The 24,731-nt window shown below is 52.2% G+C and overlaps 7 protein-coding genes across 7 annotated transcripts; 3 read left to right on the top strand and 4 right to left on the bottom strand.

Moving 5' to 3' along the window:
- Positions 1 to 1,984: 1,984 nt before the first annotated feature.
- On the top strand, positions 1,985 to 5,680 carry PC9H_000033 (uncharacterized protein; the record flags this gene model as incomplete). The annotated part of the gene is made up of 2 exons (XM_036769696.1): positions 1,985 to 5,372; positions 5,436 to 5,680. The coding sequence occupies 2 exons, from the start codon at positions 1,985 to 1,987 to the stop codon at positions 5,678 to 5,680; spliced, it is 3,633 nt and encodes a 1,210-aa protein (XP_036635541.1).
- Positions 5,681 to 10,525: 4,845 nt separating this feature from the next.
- PC9H_000032 (uncharacterized protein) lies at positions 10,526 to 11,261 on the bottom strand (the record flags this gene model as incomplete). The annotated part of the gene is made up of 3 exons (XM_036769695.1): positions 10,526 to 10,847; positions 10,904 to 11,108; positions 11,159 to 11,261. 3 exons carry the CDS (start codon positions 11,259 to 11,261, stop codon positions 10,526 to 10,528), a joined length of 630 nt encoding a protein of 209 aa, XP_036635540.1.
- Positions 11,262 to 12,314: 1,053 nt separating this feature from the next.
- PC9H_000031 (uncharacterized protein) lies at positions 12,315 to 13,944 on the top strand (the record flags this gene model as incomplete). Its single annotated transcript, XM_036769694.1, has 4 exons — positions 12,315 to 12,517; positions 12,594 to 13,195; positions 13,251 to 13,714; positions 13,783 to 13,944. 4 exons carry the CDS (start codon positions 12,315 to 12,317, stop codon positions 13,942 to 13,944), a joined length of 1,431 nt encoding a protein of 476 aa, XP_036635539.1.
- Positions 13,945 to 14,343: 399 nt separating this feature from the next.
- Positions 14,344 to 15,313, bottom strand: PC9H_000030 (uncharacterized protein; the record flags this gene model as incomplete). Its single annotated transcript, XM_036769693.1, has 5 exons — positions 14,344 to 14,682; positions 14,744 to 14,945; positions 14,997 to 15,153; positions 15,205 to 15,218; positions 15,294 to 15,313. The coding sequence occupies 5 exons, from the start codon at positions 15,311 to 15,313 to the stop codon at positions 14,344 to 14,346; spliced, it is 732 nt and encodes a 243-aa protein (XP_036635538.1).
- Positions 15,314 to 16,721: 1,408 nt separating this feature from the next.
- Positions 16,722 to 18,709, bottom strand: PC9H_000029 (uncharacterized protein; the record flags this gene model as incomplete). Its single annotated transcript, XM_036769692.1, has 9 exons — positions 16,722 to 17,030; positions 17,086 to 17,142; positions 17,201 to 17,368; positions 17,416 to 17,442; positions 17,512 to 17,575; positions 17,626 to 18,042; positions 18,116 to 18,227; positions 18,286 to 18,395; positions 18,450 to 18,709. 9 exons carry the CDS (start codon positions 18,707 to 18,709, stop codon positions 16,722 to 16,724), a joined length of 1,524 nt encoding a protein of 507 aa, XP_036635537.1.
- A 335-nt stretch (positions 18,710 to 19,044) lies between these two features.
- BGL1B (Beta-glucosidase 1B) lies at positions 19,045 to 21,697 on the bottom strand (the record flags this gene model as incomplete). Its single annotated transcript, XM_036769691.1, has 17 exons — positions 19,045 to 19,227; positions 19,287 to 19,380; positions 19,440 to 19,461; positions 19,516 to 19,676; positions 19,735 to 19,754; positions 19,809 to 19,829; positions 19,885 to 19,904; positions 19,961 to 19,984; positions 20,041 to 20,121; positions 20,176 to 20,320; positions 20,387 to 20,397; positions 20,473 to 20,511; positions 20,587 to 20,723; positions 20,815 to 20,937; positions 21,004 to 21,041; positions 21,103 to 21,575; positions 21,643 to 21,697. 17 exons carry the CDS (start codon positions 21,695 to 21,697, stop codon positions 19,045 to 19,047), a joined length of 1,647 nt encoding a protein of 548 aa, XP_036635536.1.
- Positions 21,698 to 22,039: 342 nt separating this feature from the next.
- On the top strand, positions 22,040 to 23,430 carry PC9H_000027 (uncharacterized protein; the record flags this gene model as incomplete). Its single annotated transcript, XM_036769690.1, has 5 exons — positions 22,040 to 22,085; positions 22,188 to 22,720; positions 22,776 to 22,793; positions 22,829 to 22,864; positions 22,918 to 23,430. The coding sequence occupies 5 exons, from the start codon at positions 22,040 to 22,042 to the stop codon at positions 23,428 to 23,430; spliced, it is 1,146 nt and encodes a 381-aa protein (XP_036635535.1).
- Positions 23,431 to 24,731: the final 1,301 nt, after the last annotated feature.

Genomic DNA, 24,731 nt, shown 5'->3' with positions numbered 1-24,731 from the left:
GCTCACCGGAGATGAAGCGATGATATACCCAGCAACCATCGATGCAACTACATTTCGAGATGTCTTGAATATACGTCGCCTGTTAACGTTGTCGGATGCGCAAGTTCTACCACAAGCGCCGGGCTCTACGCGTGAGCCTGCCACTAAGAGATAGGGCATACACCTCGCTGGATCAACGCTAGAGCGTCCTATCGCCGACGTACGACCGCGTCGTCTAAAGGCGTACCTCCTGGCCAATGCCAAAAGATCGTGCGCTACATTCTGTCCAGTCAGCCGCTCACTTTAAAAGGCACGAGCGTCTGAGTCGTATGCTACCTTATACTTTGCTTTGGCCGTACGATCGGGCGTAGGTATACGAGGTTATCGATAGCAGCCAGCGGCAGCACTGAAGTTGAAAAGCATGAGGTGAAGATGCTTTGTTCACAATTATGGCCGCAAGCTTATGCCATCGAAGCCGCCTCAAGTGGTTTCAGAATTGGTAATGTCGTTTGAACAACATGCGCGGAACGAGGCCGTCGACAAGCTGAAGGAGCCGGGCGCCCGAATCGTCGTGAGGCGAAGGGAGTGAAGTGATCGACGGCGCTGGGGATGACACACTCACACTGACAGCGGTCATTAGGACGTCGATGGCCTTACGCAAATACATCGTGCGTCTCGTCCATATGAATTCACCTCCAAAGACTTTGTCACCTGTGCTCAGACTGAAAAACTCACCTTGGGGTTACGATGTACTATTCGCTTACCTGTGCATAATCTCATCGATTTGTCGTATGTCAATGTGGTGGACTGGCGGTGGCCGGCAAATCAAAGGCAAAGAGCGGGGATTCTGACAGCCTAATGGTGGGGAGGATGACAAGGAACTGCGTTGACTGACCACCTCAACGCACCGCCAATGACAGCCATGAAACGCCTTCTATGCAATTTTTATACCCGTATTTTTCGCTCTAGTCGCCCGCTGCTGATCAAATAGAGAGTCCGCTTACAACATTGCCGTGTATGAATGGTTGCGCAGAGAGCCTCAAACGAGCTTCGTCCTTTTCAGATGGACCGTAGTGACCAGACGGCTCGCGTTGCGTTGGGGGATTTCAAAGTCCAAATTCGCCTAGAGGAGGCGTCGTTGTGCAGTTGGAGCGGCCAATCCACAAAACATCCGCCCAGAAATTCCCCGTGCTTGTGATCGATGTGATTTCTACGACGGCGGTGTCACTGAGGATGGAGAGCCATGTAGGCGGGGAGGCGTAGGGGGTATCGCTTGCTTGCTAGCACGCTGGCATTCCGAACAGTGAAGCAGGGCGAGTGCGATGATGGGGGAAGGAAGGAAGCGGTATCGATTGCATACTCCCGTGACCTGGCCTTTATATACTCTCCGGGCAACAAGCTTGCGTCAGCCGCGATTTTCGACCCGCCGCCGAACAGCTGCCGACTCAAAGTTAGCCACGAGTGTAAAGGTTTGTTACGGATCACTAAATTGGCATTGGGGAAAGGCGGTGGACCATACGTGTGGTCCTTGCACTGGAGGTGAGGAACGGCGAAATTCGGATGAGCGCGATAGGGGAATGATTGTAACGTCCGCCTAATTCTAGGGCGCTCTTTTACTCCCTTATTCAGAACTACCCCTATCCCCCTTTTTCCTCGTTCTTTGCTCATATTTGGACTACCTCGTATTTCCTATAAGTACTCAGCTTGTACGTAGATATGGGGCAGAGTTCCCTTGAATAACCACGGTTTACACCTGTCACCTCGAGGACTGACTCTACTCCCTCTCCATCTCATACTTGCTCCGTGTAGCGCTACCGTGAGAAATCCCGCTAGCGTTACATATTTTTGACAGAACCAAACCTCTCGACGTCGTCTTAACCGTCGACAAACTACCTCTCAAATCCCCGCCACTTGGTCCCCTCAGATTGGCCCTCTGAGAATCCTCCGGCACCCGACTCAAAATCCTAGTCTTTCGATTAAGAACCTATACTCGATACTTGAAACAATGTCAAGATACCCTCTGCGCAACAGGACCGCCAGCCAGGCTGCGCCTAGCAATGGCGAGTCCGAACTTTCCTCCCCGCATGCTGATCCCATTTCTCTAGAACCATCTCCGACCCTTGGAGCCTCTACCCTGAACAACGAGCGTTCATACGCTGACGTTGCTGGGGCACGCGTACTAGCCGCAAATCGGAGTGCAGCTGATGCTTCACGCGTTGGTAACGATGTTGCCGACGGTGGAATGAGTCATGACGACGCCGCTAATCCTGATGCAGGAATAGCAAGAAACATTGAACCTCAGGATGGGGTCAATGAGTCAGACAACGGTGGACAGTGGATCCCCGTTGGTAGAGGATGCCGTCGCCATAGTGCGCCCTCGATAGATAGACTAAGATCCGGCGTTAGTCCAATATCCTCTAACAATACAATTGATTTGGCATATGAAAACCTAACAAACTCCCAGAGGAAAATCCTGGAACGTCGTGAGCGCCTTCTAAGATCGAACGACCCTGATGTTCCTGAACAAAGAGTCGAGCCGAATATTGAACCTTCTGGTGATAAAGGCAAATACCCCGATCCTCGCAATTGGGGAGATGTTGATTTCGACGGAGAAAACCTGGACCCAGAAGCCCAAGCTGAAGCATTGAAGCTGTATAATTTACTTCTGAAACGAAATAAGAATAAAAAGTTATTCCAAGAACCTGAGGTTTTGACCCGGAACAACCAAACTGACCCACCTGCCGTTGATCCGGATGTTGTATCGCTGAAACAGCGAATGGCGGAACTAGAGGCTGAAAATAATCAGTTGCGACGGCTCACTCGTTCGTCACGCACCCCGGTCACCGAAGGAATTCGCGATCACATCGAGAAATCTACCAAAAAGGCAAAACAGAAATTAGCTGAGCCCAGAATCTCTCGAAAATCAAATTACTTGCCCAGCCAGCAGATTCCCGCTGGAAGTTTCGTTGGAAAGGCTTTGAAAAGTCTAGCGGATCGCAAACACCACCGGCCTGAGGACCCTGATGACAGTAGCGAGTCTTCCAGCACCAGCGCGTCATCCTCTAATGGATCATCTGACTCCTCGCGGAACGCTCGACGAAAGAAGCGCTCCAAGAAGAAACGACACGCTAAGAAAAAGGGAAAATCTCTGTTGAAACCAGTTCCCCCCAAACGATACAATGGGGAAGCTAACCTGACACTTGTATATCGGTTTATGACCGAAAGCATCGCCTATCTTGAACAAGGGGAAGTAGACGAAGAATACTGGATCCGAACAATCGCGTCGTTCCTAGAAGGGACAGTGTATGATTTCTACGCCCAACAAGTGTCCCTAAACATAGCTGAATGGACGATTGATGAGTTTTTCGAAGGACTGATAGATACCTGCTTTCCCGCCGATCTCCTGGAGCAAACTAGACAGGAGATTGACTCCTTCACTCAGGGCTCCCGTTCTGTTAAGGACTATGCGGCGGTCCTGAAACAGAAATTTGAAATCGTCGGTACCATTGGTGAACAGGAACGTGTCGTGAAACTTTGGAACAGCATGAAATCCTCCATCCGCGCTGAGCTCTACCGAGAAAGGCTGAATCCTAACGTATCCAGTTGGGCTGACGTGGTCGCTGCGGCCGAAATGTTGGAAATGGTGGAAAATGTTCGATACGGCCGTCACAACCGCCGGACTCCTGGGTCAACAGGGGAAACAGGGGATGGTCAGGACAATAAACACCGGTCGCAAAAAGGCAACCGCGCCACCCGATTTAGAAGCGATCCAAACAAAGGGGATAGGAGCACCCCTGGTGGACCATCAGGCAGTGGCAACCATCCCCCTCCCTGGAGGAAAGACCCACGTCCAAAGAATCCTCACCATCGTACGGACAAAGGAGGAACCAAGGCGCCCAATTCGCTGACAACAAAGGAGCTCGATGAACTCCGAAAGGCTGTCAAATGCTTCCGATGTAGAGGGGATGGACATATGGCGAAGGAATGCCCCTTGCTGGACTCTGTGAAGTCTTCAAATGGAAGTCGTCCTCCAGGCCTTCCATCTCATGCAGTGGATATTGACTTCGAAGCCCACGAAAAACTAGCTGACCAGGAAGATGAAGTATTGCACGAACTAGAGTTCAATGCTACCCACCTCCATACCCATCAAGGAGTCGAGACGGCACCAGAAACCCTTGATGACCTGATGGGGATGAAGGCTGACATATCAGCTGAAGATGACATGACCAAACCCCCAGTACTGCCACGCAGCTGGGACAAATACGTTCCGATGGGTGATCAAGCCTTGATTGCCTGCCGTGCCGCCCTGGAAGATCTGGGCAAGATCCTTGGTTTCCCCGGGGACACTGAGTTCCCTTTCCCATCCAGGCCTAGATGGCACTATCGAGGACGTACAACCACTAGGTTTTCGATTAGACGAATATCTAATTCTGATGCATTAATCACTGACCGATGGCAGAACAATCGCCGAACCCCAATCCCGTATCACCTTCTATGGGATCCTGAGTTTAACCTCCCCCATTGGTACGCTGTACGATGCTGCAAGTTCTTCGGGCTCCCCAAGAGCGTAGCATCTTGTCTGATAAGCCCCGGCCCAATCCCGGACATTCTCAGAGAAGCCGCGATTATCCACCTCCAACGAAACACACCGTTTCGCGGAGACGAAGAATTCAACCTAGATCATCCTAATGCAAGATTCAGTATCGGTTACCATGCGGAAGACCCAGACAACTACTTCATAGAAGATGAATATCGAAATCTCCGTTTCATGATTTCTCGATTGCTCCTCGCTAACGAACGATTCAACCTGGTCAGATGGTACAACAAGCGATTATCTGAATTAACCAGTCAGCAACAGAACGAACTTCGGAGAGACGAAGTCTATCTTAGCCTCGCAAACCTCTTCTATCCTAAGGACACTGAAGAATGGATAGTACCCGACCCCACCACTGTCCGAACATTATTGATAGGCCCCAACCTTCACATTGAACTTGAAAAAGCCGAAGACTCGAGTATCCTCGTAAACGTAATCGATCTCCATGGCCAACAGATTGAGCGAGGAACATACCCAGCCCTGCAACGAAACGCTGCAATAACCAGAGACGCCACCAGAGTCGTACCCAAGCCAATTGTGGTTACGGTCCACATAAACGGACATCCAGTACGCGCTCTCCTGGACTCCGGCTCGCTAGGGGACTTCTTGTCAACCACGGTGGTTGAGCAGCTGGGACTCCGCAAAATCGAGCTTCAAACTCCTTTAGCTCTTCAGTTGGCCGTCCAGGGATCCCGATCCAAGATAAACTTCGGATGCAAGGTCCAACTAGCCTATCAAAACTCAGTCTCAGAAAGATACTTCGACGTAGCCAACATCGCGAACTATGATGTGATATTAGGTACGCCCTGGATGTATCAGCATCAGGTTACCTTAGGAATTAACCCCTCACGCGTGGTCATAGGTTTGAATGCCCCTCAACCCCTGAACAGCGAAGGAGTAACCAAGCTGTCTTCACGATCAGTCCAATTGGTCGAGAGCAACCTAGAAAAGGCACGTCAGCATCTAACTGATTATGCTAAACCTTCGTGCTTACGTGCCGCAGATACTCCATTCCCCCCATTACGGGATATCAACCACACAATTCCGTTAATCGACGAAAACAAAGTGTACCACTGGCACCCCGCCCGATGCCCAGATCCACTATGAGAACAATGGAATGAGAAGTGGGCAGCATACATAAAATCGGGACGATGGCGGATTACCAATGCGAGCAATACTGTTCCTATGTTGTTAATTTACAAACCAGGGACAACCCTTCTCCGCACTGTCTTTGATCTGCATGAACGGAATGCCAACACACGCAAAATGACATCACCCTTACCGGATATCGAAGGTATATTGCGTCGAGTAGCCAAGCACAAATATGTGTCGTCGTTGGACGGATGCGATGCATACGAACAAATCCGCGTAGTACCGGAGCATGTCAAACGAACCGCTGTTACAACTCCTAACGGAAACATTGTTAGCGAAGTATTACAGCAGGGAGACTGCAACGGGCCAGCCACATATCAAGCCCTAATGAACCACTTGTTCTCCCCCTACATAGGGGTCTTCATGGACGTCTATCTGGACGATATCTATATTTACTCCAACTCCCTGAGTGAACATATTACTCACGTCAAACAAGTTCTTGATGTTCTCCAACGTGAACGACTGTATCTGTCCGAAAAGAAAATGCGGTTCCTGGTGGAAGAATTAAGCGTTCTGGGGCACATAGTAAACAGCAACGGAATAAAGATGGATCCCAGCAAGGTGGACTCCATCCTTGCCTGGAAAACACCCACGAACCGAGACTTGTTGCGAGGGTTTCTAGGAGCTGTAGGCTACCTTGCCGACAACATAGAAGGCGTAAGAATCCCGGTGGGCATTCTGTCCTCCCTAACCGGCGATACGGTCTCATTTAGGTGGGAATTCACCCACCAAAGGGCCTTTGAGGACGTAAAACGACGCCTACACGTCTGGCGTAATCATCATCGCAAACCGCTCGAATACGGCAAAGACTCGCCACAGGTATGGTTGATAACAGACGGCTGCGCGACTGGGATATCGGGCGTCGTTAGCCAAGGCAACGATTGGCGCAACGCTAGAGTGGCCGCCTTCTACTCAGCCAAATTGAATGCGGCACAGCAGAATTACGCCGTCCATGAGATTGAAATGCTTGCAGGCGTAGAATCCATGCTTCGGCATCGTGACATCCTACAAGGTGTATCCTTCCGCTGGCTAACTGACCACAAAGGTTTGATACACTTACTGAATCAAAAAACACTGTCTGGAAGACAGGCTCGCTGGCTGGAGAAAATCGGAGAATTTGACTTCCAGCCTGTTTACATCCCTGGTGTGGACAACGTTGTTAGCGATGCCCTCTCTCGCATATACTCAAACGACGCACCTGGTACGGTGCAAGCAAGCAGCGAATACACCTACTTTGACGTTGTTGAGGGAAAGGAAAACGGCGCCACGTTAACAGCCATGCCCATTCTCGTGGGATTAGAAGCCATGATGGCCTCAAAGTCACGACAAACGGCTGACAACGCCGCAGGACCAACCGAAGACGTAAACCACGCCCTTCAAACACCGCCCAGGGTTGAGTCTAGCGCGGACTTTGCCAAACGCATGAGTCGCAGGCGTTTCGTTCTCCTCCCACCTGGAGAACGAAAGGAGGGCAGGAATAAGAGTAATAACGATAGCAGTAACACAGACGGTGAAAAACTCACCATTAGACTACCTGCAGCCAAACGAGCAGCGATGGTCGAGGACCACAGTAACTCCGTGAAGATGTCCGCACTTCCAAATCAGGAAGCAGGGCCGTCAGGGGGTGCCCAGGAAACGAACACCTCACTAAGTGAGTCCTCCCACACACCACACAGTCTGGTCGACATCGTACGACAAGCCTCGGAGGGCATAAACCTACTCGCTGAAATCCGAAATCAATACTCGGACGACCCTACGTTCAAAGGTATTACGGAAAAACCCAACCGAGTTTAGAAACTTCACGGTAGCCGACGGACTCATCTATCTGAACCACAAAGGACGATGCGTACTGTGCATACCTCATCTATTCGTCAGAGGAAGGAATATACGCGAAATAGTCATAGCCGAAGCGCACTCACTATTAGCCCACCTAGGGGCAAAGAAAACATTGGATTACCTTCGTGACCATGTTTGGTGGAAGGAAATGGTACGTGATACCCAGGTTTACTGCGATACTTGCATGACCTGTAAACGCAGTAAACCCAATAACCAACGCCCATACGGCCTCCTCCACCCGCTCCCCGTTGCAGAACACCCCTGGGAAGCAATAGGGATAGACTTCGTAGGCCCCCTACCTGAATCAAAGGACCGGGACGCCGCCTACGACTCGATCACGGTCATTATAGATCTCCTGACTGCGATGGTACACCTCGTCCCGAGCAGGACCAACTACACAGCACGCCACATAGCCGAACTCATCTTCGCAGAAGTATACAAACATCATGGTTTACCCAAGTCCATCGTCAGCGATCGAGACGTTCTGTTTACGAGTCGATTCTGGAAACGACTCCACGAATTAATAGGCACAAAGCTGAGGATGTCCAGCGCTTACCACCCTCAATTAGATGGATCCACGGAACGAGCCAACCGTACAATCACACAGATGATTCGACAATGTGTCGGGCCTAACCAAAAGGATTGGGTAGCCAAACTCCCCGCCATCGAGTTCGCTATCAACCTCGCTCGATCCGACTCCACTGGATTCGCACCCTTCTTCCTGAACACCGGGCGAATGCCGCGTTCTTTCATTTGGGATTCCTCCCAAAACACCGAATACCCAGGCGTAAGGATATTCACCCAGCAGCTCAAGAACGCTGTTATGTCGGCCCACGATTCAATCTTAGCTGCCAGGATCAAACAAACCCGATCCGCCAACAACCACCGACGACTAGCACCGTTCCAAGTCAACGACCTAGTATATCTATCTACGGAAAACATCCGTTTCCCGAAAGGATTGGCGAGGAAATTTCTACCCAAATATATTGGACCATACCGTATTACTAGAGATTTCCATAACGAAACGTTCGAAGTCGAACTGCCCCCTCATCTCAAACAACGAGGAGTCCACAACACCTTCCACGCCTCCCTCCTACGGATACACGTTCCCAACGATGATCGACTTTTTCCGGGAAGACTGGATACTCAGGTATTCGAAATCGATCAAACCGACCCAGAATGGGCCGTTGAAGAAGTCATGTCCCACTCAGGCAAAGGCAACGGAGCCTTATTCGAAATCAGATGGAAATCTGGTGACAAAACGTGGATGACTTACGATAAAATTTCACATCTACAGGCTCTCCAGTCCTACCTAGATGTCCAAGGGGTCGCGGGAGTAGCCGATCTCCCTACTGGCACTGGGACTCCCCCCACCGACCCCCAAATCTCACTAGCATACACTTCGTTTACAACTACGGAACACCCCGAGCACCATATCCGTCCAATCCTATTTAAACCAACCATCCTGCCCAACGTCACCCCCCAACATCTGCTCCTATCGTCTCTATTCCCAAAAATCACCATCGCCCGACACCTCCGACCACTCTTCGCCAACATCATGTCCGCCGAAGCACCACCCTCCTTCGACATGAATGTCGCCTCGACTGTCGACAACGATGACTCCATGACCACTATGTTCGGTATCGAACCCCCCATGGCTCCTGAACCATCCCTGATAAAGGGGCCTTCTCCCTCTCCCACAAACATCCCTAGCGAGCAAACCAAACCGGACATTCTGATACCCTTACCCGTCCCTTTCAGCGACAAATACACCGCAGATCGTCAGATCGTCGCCAAACCGGTTTTATGGGACCAGCTCAAAAACTTTACATATGGCGAGGGACCGGATTTCGAACTCCACATCTACGACCCCACCACGGAGCTCTCCGTGACCCTTCTCCCTATTGAGATATGGGCCGCAATCAGGAAAGGCGAAGAACTGCGAGAAGGAAAAAACAACGCGTTCCATACTTCAAACGACACATCCATGTACAGCCTTCTTGCTGCTGCCTGGAACAACGAGGAACTGGTTCCAAAACACCTTCGTTTCCCTACCATCGATGGGACGCTCGTATATTCCCTTGGTTCAAAAACCCCCGGCCCGGTTTTCTTCGGGCTGATCGCTCGTAATCCCCGCTACAAGAACCATGTCGAACAAGACATGATGTCCCGTCGCGTACCTCACGTCAAGAAGCAGACACCTCCCCCTCCTAACCTTCCCCACACTCCTGTCGCTTCCGTCTCGTCCAAAAAGCCACCCCGCTCCAAGGGGTTCCACAAGAATGCGCGCCATAACCATGGCCTCGCTCCCATTCTCGGCACCTCTTCCGCGGCTCAAGAATTCATGACGCGCGCTTTGCTCGACCGAGGCATGATCCTCGAACAAGAGCTCAAAAACAGAAAATAGATCCTCGCCGTTGGTATCCATGTGCTTCCCACCTTATTCTGCAACCTCTACACGTATCGAACAAGTAGACTTGTCCGGGAGGGCATATGTAACGTCCGCCTAATTCTAGGGCGCTCTTTTACTCCCTTATTCAGAACTACCCCTATCCCCCTTTTTCCTCGTTCTTTGCTCATATTTGGACTACCTCGTATTTCCTATAAGTACTCAGCTTGTACGTAGATATGGGGCAGAGTTCCCTTGAATAACCACGGTTTACACCTGTCACCTCGAGGACTGACTCTACTCCCTCTCCATCTCATACTTGCTCCGTGTAGCGCTACCGTGAGAAATCCCGCTAGCGTTACAATGATTAGGGCACTTATCAGGGGAGGAATAATAATGTGCCCAGCTTATATCAGAAGACCACTCGATGTAAAGACTCGCTCTGCAGTATAAAGGTACTGATCACGGATCTTTAATTCAACGAAATTAAGGTATATGAATGTGTCGTAACGAGCAGTGGTCGAACAGGCAAGCCAGTTTCAAGCTGTAGATAACAGGTAACATACAGCTGGAACTTAGGGGATGGAAACGATCGCGTTCCTGGCAGCCCGATGCGCCAGCTCAACTGTGTACGGAGACCTGAAGTCGTCCCAGTTGTGCCCCCCAACAACAACCGTATGCTTCCCGACATCCAATCCCGAGAACCCAAAGTCATGCGTGCTGATCAATCCACTCTCATCCACCAGCTCGGTGAAATGGTTGGCGATCCTGGAGTCGAAGCCGACGCGGTGTCCACTGATACGGCGGAGATCGTGGTTGAACGAGCCGAAGCTGGCGTGGAATTGCTGGAAGACGATCGTTTGGGTCTCGACTTCGCAGATCTGCTCCGTGATGATGCTAGACGGTCAAATTGTATTAGATTCGTGGGCGCTGAGAACGTATGTCGGACTTACCGCTTAGCCATCTCCTGCAGGACGACTAGGCGTTGCTGGATGATCTCGATAGCTTGGGTGTGGCAGACGATCTGGCTCTCTTGCTCTACAACCTGGCTGAAGTGCACCGACCCGTCGAAGTTATCCACACCGTAAAAGCGATCGAAGTTGTCGAGGGAGGCGTGGCCGCCCCAGTGGTTGAAGGAGATGGAGTTTCCGCGGCGGGCTGGTTGTAGACGGTCAGCTGCATGAGTTGGTGCAGGCACAAGTACGCACCGAGGCCATCTGAGGAACCGCTACCGTAGAGGACGGGCGTTGAGATTACTCCGACAAGCAGAGAAGAGAGGGCGACGAATTGGAGGGCAACTTTGGCGAACATGTTGAACGGTCTGTAGGCACAGTCAGCAAGGGGAGTACCTATTGCATAGCGCACTTACTTATTGGTTGTAGAAAGATCGGATAACGTGAACGGGTAGATTCAAAAGAACGAAAGAGGCAACCTGGCCGAGAAGAGCGAACAAGAGGAATGAGAAGAACGAAGAAGGCGAAGTGAGGAAGTATACCATTAGAGATGGACTCTTTTATATTCAGTGGATTTGGCCAAGTCCTTATGCCAAGACGACGCCAGTCTCTGTTCACTGGGTTTGTTTCCATACACGCCCAATGTCTTGCTAAAGGATGATGCGCCGAGCATCATTCGACTCTGACGGTAGGGTGACATTCGAGCGAGGGGAATAGTGACACACTGAGAGCACACGCACCCAGCGCTGCATGCAGTCGAGGATTTGATGTGCGGCCCGAAATCCAGGTAGAGGCTCTGTGAACAAAACGTCTCCGGTCAACGGAAACAACTTATTACGAAGCACGTACCGACGTTTCAACTTACACTGAGCGTGTCCACCGGTCCTACCCAGCTGGACATTAACATTCCACACTCTTGCGCATCGCGTCCAGACCGAGTTGGAACACGGGGAGTCTCAGGATGACAGACACCATCGTTAATAGGAAATGTCTACGCCGGCCACAAATCAGAAATACCCGAGTCGGATCAGCAGAAGTGACACATACCGCGCAGAATGAGATGGCGACTGTCAATGATGCTGAAGGAACACTTGTTGTGACATTCGACGGTGACAGCAACATGAGGGTTATGCTTCGAGTTAGAGTGAGAGCGGGAAATAGGCGTCGATAACCTTTGCTAACAGCCGTGACGAATTTTCCAGTCGATTTCTTCTCGCCCGGCAGCCACGAAAGCGACCTTGAATGATCATCGACTGCATGCATACTTCGAACGGGATGGTCGATGTCGATGAGGCTTTGAGGAGTCGGAGTCAATCGACGCGACGGCACACAACGTGTAAATAACCTTCGAATCGTCGTACATACCCACGCCACCCTGACTGAACCGCTCCTTCTTTGACCACCATTATCCATGGAACCTGCCACCTATCCAGAACTGCCGCCGGAGATCTGGCGCAATATTCTCAGGTGGTACACGGCCGACCAGGACAACAACATCCTTTTCATCCGGGACGTAAACCGGCTGTTCTACGACGTCGCGATGGATCATCGGTTCGAAAGGCTGGATCTGCGGGATCTGAACGCGGGCGGCGCATTTGAGCTCCAGCGCATCCGGTATGTCTGCGTGTACGATCAGTGTCGGATCTGCACTCACGATCTACGCGTTTTCCTCGCGTTCCTCCTCCCTCAGAGATCCGTGGCTGACGAAGCGACTGAAATGGATATCCCTCTCAACGTGGACTCTTGTGCAGATACTCACGGAGGAGTGCTATCGCTCGGAGCACCTGCTCCCGTCTGCGCTGCAGAACCACCGGGACGAGACGACCCACATCATCACACCGTCATCCACGGTCGCGTCGATGCTCGCGGCGCCTCTGATCGAATGTCTTCTGGACGTCCTCGCGAGCGCAAAGAACCTGCGGAAGGTCGTGGTGGAGGTCCAATCGCCGCCCCAAGCCGACTTTAGGTATATCACGTTCCCCCGCAAGTTTCTGCGCGCCGCGTTCGCGCGGTTGGCAAGTGGCGCATCCACCACGACTCTGGCCCTGCGCGTGCACTATGAGATGCTTGCGATGCTGCTCGATGAGCTGGCGCTGGTGCAGATACGCAGTCTGACGGAGCTGGCTCTCGTCATAGAGCCTCGCGAGAAAGAACGTGTTGAGCCCATTGGCCCAGTAAAGGGTCAGGCGTTCTTCGAGAATCTCGGTCAATTTCCTTTGGAATCCCTCCGTGTATTTACGAAGCAGAGAGCTGTCATCGCATCACAGATATCCTCAATTCTAGATCACAACGGTGAGTGCCCACCCCCCAGGTCTATCTGCTCGTGCATTCATAACGTTCCCAATAGTAATCCTGCCCAGCGTGCGCAGGCTCGACATCGCCACGACATTCGACGATATCCAACCGATCAAATCGCTCCGCACGAACTACCCATTTCTCACAGTCCTCATACTCCACATCATCGCCCCAGATTCGGGCTCAAGTGTCCCGCTAAGCGCCTTGGACCTCCCGAATCTGCTGGACCTGCGTCTATCCCTCAAGGGCGCATTCGAAGGCCCCACATTCTGGAGCGGCCACCTCAATGCCCCGCGGCTCACACAGCTCACCGTGGCCGGCGCGCTTAGGGAACGCATGGGGCTGCCAAAGCTCCAGCGCACTGTCCTCCAGGTCTGCACCTTCTTCGCGAGCGGGGCAGTCGAGCAGCTGGAGATCCACGCCGGCGTGCTGGAGAGGTTCCTCCTCGATGCGTTGGCGGTGTCGTTTCATGGGCTCCGCCGCCTCCATATACGCGCCACGCGTATTCTGGCAATGGTGAGTTCCTCCGTCTTGTGGGTGTTGTAGGTGTGGGTGGAAGGTGTGCTGACGAGGTGCGGGTGTAGGCGCAGTTTGAGGAGGATATGGAGTGCCGCCGCTATCCGGAGTGGGACATACGTGAACTTAAGGTGGAGGTCATGACGCCTCCCATTGGTCTTGGGAATGTTGATGCACAGGTGTTGACCATGATAAAGAGTACCCTTCCGCAGGCAAGTGTTTCATCGTAAACTACTCCTTTACACGAATATACATCATCACGATCACGTACCACGCCAGACTTGCGAGCAGCTTTATCCGTAGAAGCGGTCAAAGAAAGGCCAATCATGAAAAGCGATGATTCTTATTGCTAGAACTTGATTCCAGGCGTATTGAAAAAGAAACGCTGGGAGTCTCGCTAATGCTAGAAGGAGGGAGGTGCTACTTTGTCAAGGTCGGCGAAAGTATCGCACCTCCCAATCTTAAGCTCGGTTTGGCGCCGCGGTGATTGTTTTTTTTTTTGTGGAGGACTTGTAGGCTCATGTAGAAACCAAGTTAATACCGCGGTTATTGTAGTTTACATCGAGAGAGCCACAGATATGATAAAAGACGAAATTACAATCAAAGTACGTGTTATATCATTTTGCAAGTCATCGGGGCTTAGGCCGCTTGGTTCCTACCATCGTATACTGGATTTTTGCGCTATCCACCGGTACTGCGTTGAAATCATCCTCGCTATGAATATGGCTTTCTTGCGGTATGAATTCTCCGTGAAGTTGATTTGGAGGAGGGCGCACATGTCCACCTACTGGAGGCCTGAACCAACCAGGCCTTGCAGGCGGAACTGGCTGCTGCTCTGGTATCTCCAGATCCGACGCAGGCGGGGCCGTGACGGGAGCAAAGTCTAACCTTTCATCGACACCGAACAGAGCTCTGAAATGACGCAAGAACCGACGTTTCAGCGAGTCCCAGAGGGGCACAGAGGTTTCCTGATAGGTGACGCCAACACTCAAGGTCGGCGCCATGAATAGAGAAGAGAACGCGACCGACCTGGTTGACTGCAACAGTGAAGGAGATCCTGATCGTCGCGAGCTGGTGCTCTAGCTGCAAGTGCACCCTGCGCGAATTCCGTCGAGGAAGCGCGAGTACATCTGCGAACGACACCGTAGCCAGGACCTGTTTGTCAGATTGCGTGGCCGCGGACAAGGCTGGGCTAATGACAATCGAGACTTCGCTATCCGCATGGATTTCGCTGGGATCCGTGTGAGGCCCCAAAATGGCGTGTCTATTGTGGACCACTCACACTGGCGGTCGAAACTTCCAGTCTAAATCCCTCCACGTCCTGATGTCCTTCTGCCCCAAGATTGAATCGCTTGCTTCGAGCGAGATGGTTATGGACATGGGCATGTTGTGGATTGGATTAGCGACATGGGCTGCAGGCTTTACACGTATTTGGATCTCTGCAGGAAAGGCGCCGGGTGAGCCATGTCCAAGAGGGATCTTTAACTCACTTCTGAGGAAGATCCTGCGAGGCGAAGGATAAGCGTCGATGAGCGACGCGCAGTTAGCGCATAGTAGTGCAGATCAACGAGCTGCTCACCGATAGCTAGGGTCTGACATCGTACGTGGTCGCTAGGTGGGTGGAAGAAGTTTTGAGGAATGTCCACCCGGCAACTGCGCGTCCACGGCATCGTGAGATCAGCGGGTATCTAGATGCTTTGGGCTGAGCGCTCGCGGGCTCATATCTCCGTGATCCATCCGCAACGACTGTGAGTACTGAGGCGTCAGACGTTGGGTGTGGGATGTGTGAACGCGAGCTGAGGTAAGGGGGAGTAGCGAGCATATGTAGGTCATGGGCACCAACTTTTTGAATACGATGCGTGTCAGAAGCTATGCACGTTCAGCCACTGTGTAAGTATCAGAGCAAGAGTCGATACCAAGTGGGAGCATGTTAAGTCGTTTCGACATCGACACGCTCCGCAGGTCGTAATCCTCTTTATGGAAAGCCGTAGATAGAGGACATCTGCACTGAATACTCGCAAGCATAACGTTTCGAAATTAATGGTCAATGCACCGTCGCGGGGTAGGAGAATACTTGTATCATAGCCGATGTACTATTCCAGGATCTTTCGCTAAATTTCCGTCTACATGCCGGGCGGCTGGAACCACAATGGAGTGAGGTGATCTGGGACAAACACCGATGCACGACTCACTGACTTCATGACGGTGGTTGAGCGTATTATACACTGCGGAACCGTACAAAGTGAATACGTACGAGCTATCACGCCTCGGTCCTTTTGCAAGAGAGCTCTACAACAGGCTAATGTTTGGTAACGGTGACTGGGAATAAGGACTCGAACCGATGTTTGTAAATGAAATAGCCAGTGTTATCACAGAGAACTCACGTTGAATGATCCAAGCAATAACACCGCTGCCTGGTCAAGAGATCATTCCCAGCCAGGTTGAGGAGAGCCTCAAGTGTCTCCTGGAATAGTGAGCGTCGAGAAGCCAACCCGTTCCGAAGTTCCGGCGTTGTTTGGCTAGAGATGTGACATCAAATAAACTCCCTTACTCCTCTGTCATCACCACCTCCGATCTCAACTGCTCTGGCCGCCGCGCATGGCAATGTGAATCCAATGTATACCAATGCCGACGAAGGAAATAACGCCAAGACCACACTTTGGCATACTCGTCGCCGTCTCCCCGTATGCTATCGTTGCGGGTGAGATTTGAGCAAGATCGCCAGTGGTATACCATACGAAAGTCAGTAAATTGCTTTGTTTGGGTTCGCGAACAAGCGTACTGGTCTGGGTTTCGTCTCCTGGCTTCTGGTGACTACCTAAGAATCAAAGCGCTGGGGTTACAAACTTGTAACCTGCTCTGCAATAAAGTCATGACGAAGACAGCAATCTATAAAGCGGCGGATAAAATACAAGATAAAACAACTGCTAGACAAAGAAATTACAGATATACAAGATGTGTCCGTCCGAGAGCAACGGTGATTTTTCGGCGAGGGTGCCTATGCCTGCTAGCACTTGATGAAATTCCCGACAATCATGCTCGGTATGCCCCACTTGTCTCTCCGGATGGTGAAAGAAAAGCAGCAGTTGATGAAGCCTTCTTCCATTGGCGTTTCTTCTTCCTCCTCTTCCTCTTCCTTCTTCACCACGACCTGACCATTTGGATTTGAAGCGTTAGCTGTCGCAGATGCGGTTGCGGCGGCGCTACCCTTCGCTGGAGAGGCTGGAGTAGCTGGATTGAGAACGGGCTTATAGCGGAGGACGCAAGACGTCAGAACAGCCTTCTGACTGGAGTCGAAGGCAACGTGGCCATATTTCTGAGAGGACATCCGTAAAGTCAAACAGACAACAACGATTTCGAAGACAGCGTACCTCCCAATAGTTGACCGCCGACTCCTCCGCCATGAGCTCGTATATACATAGCCTGCCCTACGCAAGCGGAGCGGGAGCATCAGCAACGGGGGAGGGGTAGGACGCCGAAACGCACGTCACGCATCATATATCCGTCTATTCCCACCAGCTCTGCGAACTCCCGATTGGCCTTGTAGATCTCGCCAGTCCTGCGCCAAAGGCATGCGGGGACGCCCATCGCAGAGAAGACGCGATCGTAATCGAGCAACATGCGTTCGAAGGCTTCTTCAATGAACACGAGATCCTGGAAGGAGTGAGTGATCAGATGGGAGGGTAGGCGATTCTACGCACGATATCGCGAAGAGATTGAGCGACAGCCTATACGATGCACTCTCGTTAGCCTTGATATGAACACGGGATGAGGTATCAGGAGGTGAATGGATTCACTCGGAATTTCGGCCGCAGCACCGATAGAGGCTGTAGTATCTGGGACTTCGACTCTTGCGAGACGCTGCGATGGGCCATCAGTCAGGGGACCGAAGAAAGCTGGATACGACTCACTTCCTATCCATCCACCTCGACAATCGCGCGTACCCTTTGACATAGTTGTACGGCTTGAGCAACCCCGCTTCATATTTGCTCCGGATTACCCTATTGAGCCGTTCGTCCCTCGAGCCCGACTCTTGATCGGCTGCCGTTAGGAGAAACTTCTCCGTCTTCGTCGCTGCTGGCAAGATGGGAGGAGCGTCGTCTGATGGTTTCTGATTGTTACCGTTGACATCGGCAGATTGGGCCGCAGGCTGCGAAGTCGCAGTCGCGCCAACCTGAACTGTCGATGCAGGTGTTCCAGATGTGATAGATCCGTTGGTGAATGTATCTGGGAGCGGTGGGGGAAAGGTATTCGGCGCCATCAGAGAGGAAGTCACCGTCGGCGGAGGGGTAAAGAAAGACCGTTCGTCCAGGGTTTCGAGAAAGTCACTGGACGATAGCGAGGGGCACAAACATCTACTTTGAGCGAATTCTCATAGGTTAACGTAAAGGATGGACATACGTGAGGACGGAGAACTCATTCCCTAGGGTCTCCGGTTGATAAATGAAAGGGCCAGTGAGCGGCCATGATGGGTTCGCGGTGGATACTGGCGTCGAGTACGCGTTTGCCCCCGCTTCGAAACCTGGTCAGTGAGCCGAGTATGCTCAAACATTGGAGTCTGAGGGACGCACCTCCGTAGGCCCGTGTGGCGTCCGCCTTCGGCTGAGGCGGAAGTGGATGCTTGTCGGTGCTCTTCTGTCTCTGCTCGTCGTGGCAAAGGTGACCAATCTCACGCTTGATGCTGCCCACGATTCCGTCAATCCCGCCCGCCGTCTGAACCACCACCAGTACTCACCAGCGCTGACATGGCCGCCCCTCATCGCAAGTCATATGGCTCCTGCGGCAATACAAGCACGCATGGTTGACCTTCCTTCGTCGGGCCTTTTTCTTCTTTCCTCCATCCTCGTCGCCGTCTTTTGATTGTGATGATGCCACCGGCGGTTCAGGCCCGTTCGTGTATGCAGAGGTCGATGCGATCGTATTGTTGCCAACGACTGCCGCTTGAGATTGAGAGCTCTGCTGCGCGGCCTCTGCGTATGTAGTGAAAGTGGCCATGCAGAGGGGGGGGACGGAGGAAGTGGTAGTGGTGGTAGGAAGACAAATGCAAATGAGACGGCGGTGACGAGATGAGAGGTGAGAGGCTTGGGCACGCGCGCTTGAGATTTTCCTGCACTCAGGGGCGAACGTTATCCAAAATCCCGATCATACCAAATTGGAGAGACAGGCAAGATAATTGGCTTGTACTTGAATGTAAGTAACAGATATACAGCGAACGGTGAAACGAGGTATGGCGTAAGTTAATAAATAGGAAAACGACAAAAATATACATGGTACATTTTTTGTACAGAAAGTCTCGAGTATTATGATAGCAGCAGCGGCGTACGAAGGCATTATCTAAGGAGCAGCACCGATTTGACCATGGCGAACACCCATGCGAGATATCCAGTCACGCAGGCAGTCAGACCACGATCTACGCTCTTTCCAGAAGCAGTCGAGATTGCATGGCCGTTGGAGGCCTTGACGACAGTGGGGGATTTCTTCACATCATCGGGATGCATGTGTTCCCTGAACCACTAGAAGGGAACCACCGCAATTACGCCGACGTCCGAGACAATGGAGAGCACCGACTTACGTTAACCAAGAACTTGCCAGATTCCTTGGGATATCTCTTTTGGGTGGCGTAGTCGACATAGGTGACACCAAAGCGAGTGCCGTATCCGTCAGCCCTGATAAGATACACCATGAGGAGCTTGATCCCAATATGGATCATCTGGGAAAAACATACCACTCAAAGTTGTCGAGGAAGCCTGCGGACGATATACGATTAACACCCGAAGCGCCGAAGCAAAGGGAAGACTCACTCCATGGGAAGTAAGACCTGACGTCAACGCCGTCTTCATTGATCGCTTTCAAGAGCGCGGCAGTGGTACCACGGAAGTAATTGACTCGGTCGGTATCTTTGATAACTTTGCTCAAGGGCATCTCGTTCTCGCCCTTCACGGCGAAACCATTTTCAGTCACACTGGCAATAGAACATCAGTATCTCCGAGAAAGAGGGCATGTGACGGCAGGCTACTCACAAGATAGGCGTCTTGTACCGCTTCATAGACCGTTATTAACTTGGACCAGTGAGAATATCACATAATTAACGTACCTTCCAGAGATAGTTGAGAAGCTACGAGCAGATTATTTTAGACGTGGAAGGCGGAAATAGAAGGCCTGTAACTTACAGAGCGGAACCCGTCTGGGTCTAGCCATGACGACTAGGGTCAGAACGCGTCAGAATAATAAGGTATACAAGCTTACAATCCTGCAACCAGGCGCATTCGGCTGTCGAACATGTCAGAGCAGCCCTGGGAACGAAAGCAGGGACGTGTTGTATTCACCTTGTACACCAAGCTGAGAGCCGTCTGGACGAGTAAAGGTGTAATCGACCAAGCCTTGGAACTCGTCGTCGCCACCAGCGCCTGTTAACGGTTGACGATTAGAGGACAGTCATGACCTGGTGAGAGGAGACTGACGGGCGAGATTCGTGGTGTACGTGTTCATGCCATAAAAGTCGGATGATCCTTTTACGACTTTCCACTCAGCGGGCGTAAAGTCGGGCATACGGTTCCCAAGGACAGTCCTCATGTATGGGGGATAGTGGCCGAGGTAAATGGGGTCCTTCATACGAGATTAAGATGATGCTAATCAGATTACATCGAGGGGTCGCGAAAATGGGGGACTAACCGCATACCAGCCTAAACGTCGGAAGTAGGTGAGGAGCCATCAGTCAGATACTGGATAAATATGATAAGGCCGCATAATACACCCACCGATAGCGAAATCAAGGGCGTGTTGGGCGGCAGCAACATCTGAAGAAGCAGAAAGTGCGATCATCGTCAGTCAGATAATCTAATCAGTGCATGGTGTGTCTATTCGAAACGCACTTTCCGGGCTGTCGTCGTACGGCATCTCCCAATCACCGTTCAATGTAATGCCAATCTGGCCGCGTTGCTTTGGCTTGAATTCCTCACGGTATGCCTTGACGGCGTGAGCATGTGCCAAGATGATGCTATGTCCAACACTGCGAGAGTGATAGCCGAGGCCAGTCAGTCAATGCGCGAGAAACGGACCCATCTCCAAGGACGCAGAAATCCGGGGTGGGAAAGACGTACATCCATGGCTCCGTCGACGAGTCGCCCTCGAGGGAGCGGCTGCGATCACTTGATCGTCCAGGAGCGAAGACACCACGTCCGTAGCCCAGAATGGAGACACACCACGGCTCGTTAATAGTCAACCTGTGGGACCATGACCGCGTGATTAGCGGATAAATCGAAGTGTCAAGAGACCAGTGACATCCTTACCAATGCTTGACGCGATCACCGAACGCTTCAAAGCAGACCTGATTATAGTATGAACCTTGAGTCTAAAAGCCGACAAGCGAAAGGTAGAAGCCGGCGAACCTTGGCATAGCGGGTGTAGTCCTTCACAACTTCGTCCTTGTTTAGCCAGCCGCCGTAGCGGTCGTGGAGAGCTTGAGGAAGATCCCAGTGATAGAGGGTCTTCATGTGGGGCATGGGAACGCCAGTCAATAAGGAGCTAAGCGAGAGTGGATGGAATACACGCACGACGAAAGGTGTGATTCCCTTCTCCAACAAGCCGTCGATGAAGTCCGAATAAAACTTGATTCCCTGAGGATTTACGGGATCGTTCCGACCTCCCAGCGGGATAATGCGTGACCAGGAAAGTGAGAAGCGGTATGCCTTGACGCCGTACTCAGCCAGCAGCGCCTGATCTTCCTTCCACAACCGGTAAGAATCGGTAGCAACATCTCCACTTCTCCCATCGAGAGTCTTGCCAGGGATTCTGGAATAGCTATCCCAGATTGACGGACCCCGACCGTCGACGCTTGTTGAACCCTCGATTTGGAAAGCCGCTAATAGAAACCAGAACGCGTCAAGGTACTGCAGGCAGACGACGCCTGGCCGAATCAGATGACGCACCTGTTGCGAACCCCCACAAGAAGTCTTTTGGTAATTTGCTGACGGGAGCGGCCATCGTTTCGTGTTAAAGGTATTACAGGTAGGCACGGAAAGCCAGCAATGCATGGTCGAGTTTTGTACGCGTTCTTAAACCAAGGACAAACCGCCGATATCGCTAGGTTCCTGTGGAATCCAAATAGTGTCATCCCCGAGAAATGTCCGCCGGTTACTGTGCACGACCATGACCTGGGCGGGGGATTGTCGGATGAAAGACGTGAGGCCAAAGTTTCGTTTTCCGGTTCCCGATTTGGTCGAGTTTCCCAGCCCGACATTCGTATATCTCCGGAAAGCGCTATTGCAGCGCTCCTCAGCCCAAGACCTATTTCCACACTCACTCTTATCGCCTGCACGCCCTCTAATGTCAGGGATAGCAATACTCGGCGCTGGGATCTTTGCTAAGGAAGGTACGTGGGCCCTCTGGGCATGCACCCATCACGAACTAACGCAAATCCGAATATTCACCATTGACTAACTCAACGATCGCGATCGCGAATCCGCGTATACAGCACACCTTCCAGCGCTTGCGAAGCTAGGTGCCAACACTCCTATCTTGAGAGCGGTGTATTCGCGGTCGGAGAAGAGTGCGCACGACTTTGCGACAGCAGCAGCAGCCACCCTCAAACTCGACCCTGCTCCAACTGTCTACCACGATGGAGGCGATCCATCTGTCTCACTCGACGCATTGCTCACCACGCGCTCCGATATCGACGCGGTCATCGTTGTCCTTCCCATCACCCTGCAGCCTTCCATCATTATCAAGGCGCTAGCAGCTGGGAAGCATGTCCTGAGCGAGAAGCCTGTCGCACCAGATACTTCTAGTGGGCTTTCGCTGATAGCGAAGTATAATGAGGAGTACAAGCCGAAGGGGCTGGTGTGGAGAGTCGCGGAGAATTTCGAAGCAGAGCCGGGTTTCCAGGCAGCCGCGACGGCCATAAGGGACGGTAAAATCGGTAAAGTATCATTCTTCGACGTCCGCGTCGTGAACTACATCGATAAGGAGTCCAAGTGGTACAAGACACCGTGGAGGACGGTCCCAGACGTGCGTCCATACCCCCTGCCGCTCGAGCATTCCATTGACACCCTCATCCTTGCAGTACCAGGGCGGCTTCCTCGTGCGTATTGCGCCTCATTGACCGAGCTGATGTAGACTTACTGCGCCATCAAACAGCTGGACGGAGGCGTGGTGCGTGTCTAGTGCGTTGTCGTCATCTGACTGCCGTCTGACATGACCTACAGCACACCGCCGCTGCACTGCGCGTCATGCTCCCCTCGCCGCTGACACATCTCTCCGGCTTCGCCTCCTTGAACAAGGACTACCTCCCACCCCACGACACCATCCACGCCATCGCCAAGTCCATCGCCAAAGACTCCACCACCACCTTCCACGGCACGGCCTCGCTTACATGGGCCTCGCCCACGGCCTCGAAATCAGTCCCCGACGGTATCACGATCACCGGCTCGGACGGCTGGCTCTCAGCGACAACCATCTACGCCGAGGGCGTGGTGCGCATCACCATCAAGTCCGTGGTCCACGCCGCAGGGAAGCCCGACGAAGAACGCGAGGAGATCATCGACAAGCCGATCCAGGGCGTCCAGCGGGAGCTCGAGAGCTTCTTCGCAGCGACGAAGGGGACGGACGACGGGCTGGGCGACCCGCTGGGAGCGCTGCGGGATGTGGCGTTCATCCAAGCTGGGCTGGACAGCAACGGTGCCCTCGTAGATCTCGAGAAGCTGATTAGCTCTGATTAGCATGAGCGCAACACCTCCGAATGTCGCGCTATTCCATGCTGTCCCCTACACTGAATACAAGCTTCTTCCTGAGTGACGTCGGGGGTTCGCTGAGTTTGCAAGCCCGTGGAAAACAGGCCCATGATGGGGCAGCGGAGAAAGTTGCGTGAATGAGCGAGGTTTATCCTTTTCGTTCCTGCCTTTGTTTGGCCACGGTGTTCGGGGGTTGTCCTGGGTTGTCTAGCCTCGAGATCGCATCGAGATCAGCCACGGCTGTTGTACACAAACTTGAGGGACACGTTCCAAGCATCGACGCCCAGACATGTAGTTTATGGCTTTGTATGGACCTGCATTGTACGCCTAGAGATGACGCTACTATATTCGGCGAAATTATGCCGGGTGACGTGCTCGGCGTAGTGTAACGGCACCGGAGAACGACAAAAGACAAGTGTCAGACAACTACCGGAGGAGCGATAGCCATCAGAGAAGGAGAAATATCAAGGAGCATTCAACCTACTCGGATGTCGCATCGCTGTTCGTCGCGGAACTGTCGTTGTGATGGAGGTTCTTCTTCAGGATTCAATCGGAGGCTCATGGAACGTGGTGTTTCAAAGGGGGGCGATAGGATGGAACCAAGGCGTTCAGAGGCCTATCGAAGGACGAGAAAGAGGCATCAGTAGTCAGTTTAGCGAAATCTGCATGGGGAGGCAAATAAGGTCGAGGCTGCATGGATGGTCACGCGCGTTGCGAGGTTATCCGACAAGCGAGAGGTTCTTTTCGTCAGTCCAGCAACTCAACACACGGCCCAACTCCTGCACGATGCCGCGATTGTATTGATGGTCAAATTTCCTCCGTGAAAGGAGTTCGGGAACACGGACAAAGTGTACGTTCGATACAAGAATACGCAAGGGGCCTAGGGAAGGCGGCGAAATATGAGAACGAGAATAACGGTGTGGCCGGGACAACCGAACAGCGGACACTCACACAGGAGAACCGTATTCGGAATCGGAAACGCAGTGATGTCGGTTCGCGATGGGCTCCATGTCTCACTGCGTAGTAGATGCAATATGGCGCCAACGCCGAGTATACGTAGATCTGCATAAACCTCGGAGTTTGAGGCGCATACATTAGCCACGAAAGGTAACTGTATACTACGAGCAGGATGTCAGATAGGGTGAATGACAGGGAAAAGACGACTCGCAGTAGAGAGGGATAGGCTTTTGATTGCCTGTCGTGCAAGACAGAGGTGAAGTTCGCTCAGCGGTGGATACTAAGTGTCCCTGATATTTTCGACGGTGTGCTCTTTTGATGATCTCTTCGTC

The sequence above is a fragment of the Pleurotus ostreatus genome, assembly GCF_014466165.1.
Source record: "Pleurotus ostreatus strain PC9 chromosome Unknown scaffold_1, whole genome shotgun sequence".
Taxonomy (NCBI): Eukaryota; Fungi; Basidiomycota; class Agaricomycetes; order Agaricales; family Pleurotaceae; genus Pleurotus; species Pleurotus ostreatus.
The sequence above is the reverse complement of the archived record's forward strand: the minus strand, read 5'-3'. Positions and strand labels throughout refer to the sequence as shown.